This window comes from Salvia hispanica, chromosome 3, assembly GCF_023119035.1.
Source record: "Salvia hispanica cultivar TCC Black 2014 chromosome 3, UniMelb_Shisp_WGS_1.0, whole genome shotgun sequence".
In the NCBI taxonomy this organism is placed as follows: domain Eukaryota; kingdom Viridiplantae; phylum Streptophyta; class Magnoliopsida; order Lamiales; family Lamiaceae; genus Salvia; species Salvia hispanica.
This window is the reverse complement of record NC_062967.1, coordinates 5,094,157-5,101,499: the sequence shown is the minus strand read 5'-3', so window position 1 is coordinate 5,101,499 and position 7,343 is coordinate 5,094,157. Positions and strand designations below refer to the sequence as shown.

Here is a 7,343-nt window from a genome sequence, read left to right as displayed (position 1 = left end):
CCTCTCTCTCTCCCCGACTCTCCAAAATCTCCGATTCTCCAAAATCTCGCCGATCCTCCACCTCTAGATCCCGCCGCCTCCACCTCTAGATCCCGTCGCCTCCGCCTCTGCCTCTAAATCCGACCGCCTCCGCCCCTACACCGTGTAACTTCAATTTCCAGCCACGACTACACGGTGAATCGCGCGATTTAGGGCTAATTTCTGGAATTCCGAACGCCTACAACAAGTAATCGGTGAAAACAGTTCAGAAGGTATGTTAATTGGATTCCGTTTAGGGTTGAACGAAATAGGTTTCCAGAATGTTACATTGTTGTGAATGCAGATTTATGTATGTGTATTATTCATTCAATTGATGCCTTGTTTAATGTTTCGATCTGAGGTTTTAGTCTGTTTTTGGTGATTTTCGAAATTTTATAGCTATTTGCTCCATGTATGAGGGTTTTTTGAAACGTTGTGACAGACTATTGTGATTTTTTGTCTATTGGATTAAGTATTGTTGTACTCGAAGTGAATTGCTGATTTGGTGATTTGCTTAGTTAGTGATTTGCTTGTATTAATGTATAAAAGGGGTTATGTTACTGCATGATTCATTTTGTGGATGATTTGGATGTTATTGGTTTAATGCAGTGTAAAGACAAATTTAAATGGCAAGAAAAAGAACAATATCACAGGTGGAAGAGGAAGAATCTAGAGGGGATACAAGTGAAGCTGAAACTAGAAGTAATCATGAAAATATGAATGAGGAAGAAGTGGAAGCTGAAACAAGCACAAGAATAAACACGAATGCAGAAATAAGAGGACCGGGAGGTGAAGGTATTGTGAAAAATCTTGCAGTATTACTTGTTATATATTGCAGTGGGTCATTTATAACAATGCAGTCTTATTTGTTATATATTGCAGTGGTCCATTTAGAATAATGCATCATGATCTTGCAGTTTTGCATATTTACACTATTGATTTGGATTATATGACAGATCTTTGTCTGACAAAAATAGTCTATATATGAGTTAGTGCAAGTAACAAAATAGATAACAGTGTTCAAAATCTAAGCATTACTGTATAGATTAAATGAACTTTTGCTAATTTTAAATTCTGTTTCAAGTGATATTAGTTATAGCAATTATTGATAATTCATACCTAAATCATGACATGATTAGATACTTATCATTCTACTAGTTAAAATGAGGGACCAACAAATAAGATAATTTATGTCATATTGTTGTGTTACTTCTTATACATTGCAGTGCAACATTTAAAATAATGCAGTCTTGTTTGTTATAGATTGCAGTGCACCATTTAGGATAATGCATCATCTTGCTGTTTTGCATGCTATATTGCTTTATTTAATGGTATATATTGTTGTATTGCTTGTTATACATTGCAGTGCATCATTTAGAATAATGCATCATCATCTTGCAGTATTTATTGTTCTATATTGCAGTCCATCATTTATAATAATGTAGTATTGAAATATTTTTTTTTTTGTAGTTTTGATAAGATTAAACAAGGGTGTGAATGCCCTGCTATTCAGATTAAAGCCAGAAATATTTGGAAATACCATGGAGTATCTAAATGGAAAGCAAAAAAGGGATATAATTGACCTGGGGTTTGGGGCACTTCTGAATTTCAAGTTAAATTTCATACCTCCAAAACTGGGATTCTGGGTTGCATCATACTTCAATCCCATTGCTTGTGGGTTACCTATAGGAGGGCCAGGGACAGAATGCAGGCACATCGACGAAGTTGATGTGCATCTGACGCTTGGCCTTCCTAAAGGAAAAAATCGTATTGAACGGAAACTCCGGAAGCATGATTTGTCGTGGATGGAAGCCGTTGCAAAGTCTCTTAAAAAACCAAGGAAAAATATATATGTTGATGACATTGCCATCCTGATGTTGAATGAGGTAGATGGTGGTGACCAATTCAAGAGACTGTTCTTGGTGCTCATGGAATACTGTTTTATAGAGACCCCAGCAGATGGACCTGTTATCCCAAAGATCCTACATATCTTGGATGATTTGTCAATCATCCATGAATACAATTGGTGTGAATACGTCATCAATGTTCTGTTAGATGTGCATAACAGATGGCTGAACTCCTCTAGCAGATACTACACTGGTCCAATAGTTTTCCTTATTGTAAGTGTAACTTTCTTAAAAAATAAATTTAAAAAATGCATATACTAAAGTTTTTTATGCTTCTGTATGTCAGGGATGTTATGTGGACAGGATGATAGTAGGAAGAAGAACAGTTGAACGACGTTTCCCATCAATTAACATGTGGGAGTTGGAGGCGTTAAAAGCAAGAGAAGCCCTAGAGATCAATGCTGGTGGATTTGGGCTGGGTTACTATGATGACAGAATGCCACAACAACTTGTTGATGATGACAAAGCATTAATCCGAGCGCAAGAGCAACAAATCTTGGATGAGGTGAATGATATGGCCGGTCCTTCAACTTCAGCAGAAACAAAGCAGCAACACAACGAGGAAATAGAAGCAAGGAAATTTACTGCTGATGTCTATCGTGCTGGAAATCTTTTGGCTGATGGAATATTCAAGTTTGCTGCTACGTTACATGCACCACCAGAGCACATACGTGAAATGAATAGTTTTAAGGTAGCATCTGCAGCGGGGTTGATAATGCTGACTAATGGAAAGAGAGAGAAGAGACGGATGAAAACAAAAGATCAAGTTGAAACACTTGCTCAAAATTTGGATGACGAGGATCTGCAGAATCCTGACTGGCTGGCAGCAATCGAAAAAATGATGAGTGCTCTAGATAAAAAAATTGAATTGGAAAATTATATGCCTAATTGGAATCTGTTTGATGGTGATGACAGTCAAGTAAGTTTTTCTTATTGATAACAATATGTGGTTTATATATATTGTATTTGAAATTTCACTACACTTTTGCAATTGGATTGTTCATAATGATGGTTTTATGGATATGCAGAATGTGCAAGCACAAGGTGGCCAGTCGAGAGGTGAGAAATCACCTGTTGCAGATCAAAGTCGTGGAAAGGAAAAGATGGGTGATGCAACTGAAGCAAGGAAGGAGCCTTCACAGGCTACGTGCCCATCGAGCCCAGCTGCAGCTGCTGCAACAAATGAGCCTTCAAAGGATAAAACTGATAGTACATCGGCTCCTGCAGAGGTATGATATACATTGCATAACACAGTTTGAATTGTTGCAAATTAGTATATTATATATTTCACATTATAATGTATTTGTGTTTGTGGCTATTGTAGAATGTCTGTGAAGAACCTTCGAAGCCTCCACAAGGAGTGAAAACTGCAGCTTCAAAGGACACGCAAAAGGCTGATGCTGCATCAAATGTGAATGATCCTTCCAAAGAAAAGGAGGAACATGTATATAATGCATCTTGCCAAATTATACTATGCATTCTTAAGTTTAATAATTGTAATATTGTTTGCTGTAATTTCCAACAGGGACAAAAAACAATCTACACCCGTAACAAGACAAAACATAAAGTAAGTGATGCGATCAAATCTCCTTATGCTGTGCGTGCAGTTACAATGTCAAACAAACTGACGGGGGATGAGAGGGAACTGTATTTTTGGATGATGAGTACTGAAATCAATGCCACGTACGTTTTCGTATAAAATTGTTTTTAATACCAAGTATTTATTCAATAATTGTACAGAATGATAACATCCTACATTTTGTAACATGGAGCTGATTGTATTCAACATCAACAACTTGAAAATTACTCATGCTCAACTAATGTCAATGCTGCCATATGCAAGGATCCATGTTGCAGTCATAGATGGGTGGAGTTGTTACTTAAATTTGAATGAGAATTTCAAGTCCCGTACATCACCCAACAGATTGTTTCTGTCTACTTTCCCCTCCGTATGTCTCAAACACTTGATGCATATTAGACTTCTCGTATGGTTGTCCTAATTCTTATTTTCTTTGGCTGCAGAATGGTACAGTTGTGGACCCAAAGACTGATTGGAGCAATGATCAGACAAAGGAGGTCTTTCATGAAAGAATCATTGATGAGCTCAAGTATATCGAATACTTCAAATGGGAAAATTACAGTCTGGTAATAAACTATCAATACATTGAACTACAATATGTTTCTTAGTAGAATGCAATTAAATATACTCATTGTTATGCAACAGGTTTTTTCCCTATATATACAAACGACCACTACTATGTGGTTTGTTTTGATTTCTTGAAAGCAACAATCTGCGTGATAGATAATGTTAGATCAGAAAAAGCTGATGTTGGGGATAGATATGGTGACCAAGTCTATAGGCTGGTAAGCAAGCAAGGCTATATATGTTATTCTGCAATATACATTATATAAATATGCAAATCTCATCAGCTTGACAATTCTTATTTTATAAATTGCAGATAGATTTCTTTGTCTACACTCTGGAGACATGTGGTTGTGCTAGCTACGGTCGCATGCTCCAAAAAGCAAATGTGAAGGTTCTAGAAATGAAATGGAGTGCTAAAGAAGACACTACAGATTGTGGCCTGTATGCAATGCGCCATATGGAGACTTATATGGGCATGAAGGTCACTGACTGGAAATGTGATCTGACAAACAAACAATCAAGGCCAATGCAGCTTCTTCGAGCCAAATATTGTACAACAATGCTGTATAACAACAACAATAGGGCCTATAGGTGTGTGTCAAGACTTGCCTCACATCAGTATACGGAGGCAAAAAAGACAAGACCGATTGATGTGGAGAATATGGTAGCGGAGTACAAGAACAAATGGCCAATGCAGCTTCTTCGAGCCAAATATTGTACAACAATGCTGTATAACAACAACAATAGGGCCTATAGGTGTGTGTCAAGACTTGCCTCACATCAATATACGGAGGTAAAAAAGACAAGACCGATTGATGTGGAGAATATGGTAGCGGAGTACAAGAACAAATCATCTTGGCGTTCCTCACAATGAAAATAGGGCCTAAGGCTGCTGCAACAATGAAGTCTTGGATGTTTGCCATGAAGTCTTGGATGTTTGAATGAACTTGTGCTGAAACATTTCGTTTTATAGTTTTATTTTGGGGTAGACAATGTAACTGACTTAATTTGGTTTGACTTTTTATCCATAATTGTTTTGATGGCAGTTACTCATAATATGCTTGCATGCTTGAGATTAATTACAGATCATATTAGTTTCTGGGTGTAACAAAGTGTTTAGGACCTATTTTGATTTGAAATATGAGATTCAGTTAGAGCAGGGAGTTCTATTGGGAAATTATTGCAGTGTAAATGTCATGACTTTGCATAAAAGAAACTTAAAAGAATCATCTAGTGAATGAAATTAATGGAATTTGAGTGAACATTTCTTTAAAGTCATGTGATGTTTTCCTAGCACTTGAAAGCTAATTATGCTTTGGTTGTAGAGAATACTGACTTTAAGGTTGTGTACCACCTAGCTATACTATCGTTCTATTAAACTACATCAGAAAGAACAATTGTAACAATAATATGTAAACTGCAACATTGCTGTGGTAACACAGCAATATTCATTGAATAAGACTGCAATATAGTACTGTAAAATTTTGTAATTAAAAAAGATTGAAGTTAGACTATTTAATGGAATAAAAGGCAAATTGGAAACAATAGTATAAAATTAATAGTAATGAAGGAATAGAAAGAAGAAAATAGTGTGTCTGCACTCGTTTCATTAGACTGCAATATATCTACCCTAATACTGCAATATCTTCTGTATAAGACTGCAACCTGATAATGTAAAAATGAACTAACAATTTTATTTTCCCTTTTGTCGACCACAGTTCCTAGAGTCATGGTGACCAAATTCGCCACATTTTTTACACTGACGCAATGGTTTGTTGTTCAACTTTATAGCCTTTTCCTTCGCGGACACCAAACGGCTTTTGGAATCACTTTTCGAACCTTTGGTGGACACAACTGATGGTGGTTGTACTCTAACCACAGCTGGATTTTCAGCAAAATAGAAATCTTTAACTGGCTTATCCTTGTCTCCTGAAGATGGTTCATGGATTCTTGTCATAAGACTCTTCCCAAGCTCATCAGTTCCAGCTGAAAACAAATCAATGATGGCACTATCAACATCAAATTTTTTCATGTAACTGAAAAATATGTCAGCAACTTTATTCTTTGACTGTTGGTTTGGATCTGATAAAAGTTCAGGATCTGTCAAACATCGAGCTGGTCCACGAATAGCATCAGCTAAGGCAGTCTTCAACCACCTCACATGGAAGTACTTATCAGGTATAACCTTCAAAAACCTGTTCTTGAAAACCAAAAATATATGACTACAAAGAATTCCCTCTCTCCCAAACAATTTGCAAGAACAGGAATACGAATCCTCACTGGTCGTGTAGGTAACAACCCAAGATTTACTATACTTGTCCTTTATTGTGGAGATCTCTAACACATCATCTTTCAACAAACCATCAGTGCTACAATGGTGCAATGCGTCCACTATCTCACGTTGCACTCTCTTGAACATGTGATCAGTGTACTTTGTTGCAACATGTTTTTCTAATACCAACTGACTGGAGAACAGTGGTATAATAGTTGAATCCATATAATCTAACTTCGAGCTAGAATTTCTCTGTGCAGCCAAGGCATGATCAAAATTCATGATGAACTCAACTAGATTGGAGCGAGGTCTGGTGAATGTTTTATAAAAGCTATTCTCAGACTCGGAAACAGACGTCGTCCTAATAAGAGACCCCATGGGAAAGTCTCTAAAATAGGCAGGGACCCACATCTCTCTATCGCCAAACATTGTTACAAACCACTCGACATGAAGAAGCTCATAACGCTCCATTATCCCCATCCATGAATCTTCAAACTCTTCCGGCTCTAGTACCTCAGACCACACACAAGCACTGATCTCTTTTTTCAACTCTTCATTTTCTAGACATCTCCTTGGAATTTTGTCGGTAAGTTTAAGCATAATGTGCCACATGCACCATCTATGCTTTGTATCCACCAAAACATCACGAATAGCAGCTCTCATACCTCTATCTTGGTCAGTAACAATCATCTTAGGAGCTTGACCCATGGATTCCAAAAAATGCTTGAAGAGCCAAGAAGTGCAGCTCCAAATGTGACTGGCTTTCTGAAAGGGTTTTAATGTTTTGTGTTCAAATAGGAAATAGCAGGTTCCCTAGATCCAGCAAGTCCACCAGATCACTCGGTCTAGGAACTCGTGGGTCGCGAGGAATCCCGGTCGTCGGACACACAAAGCACTTTTTCTTTCAAAAACCCTCAACCACTTTACTAAACCTAGTATAGGGAAGTAGGGATCGATCCCACAGAGAAGGATGCGTAATACTCATGTTCAAGGATTTGGG

At 37.4% G+C, this 7,343-nt stretch overlaps 1 protein-coding gene across 1 annotated transcript; it reads right to left on the bottom strand.

Moving 5' to 3' along the window:
* Nucleotides 1–5,764: 5,764 nt before the first annotated feature.
* On the bottom strand, nucleotides 5,765–7,051 carry LOC125216002 (protein FAR1-RELATED SEQUENCE 5-like). The gene has a single exon (XM_048117598.1). It carries the CDS (start codon nucleotides 7,049–7,051, stop codon nucleotides 5,765–5,767), a length of 1,287 nt encoding a protein of 428 aa, XP_047973555.1.
* Nucleotides 7,052–7,343: the final 292 nt, after the last annotated feature.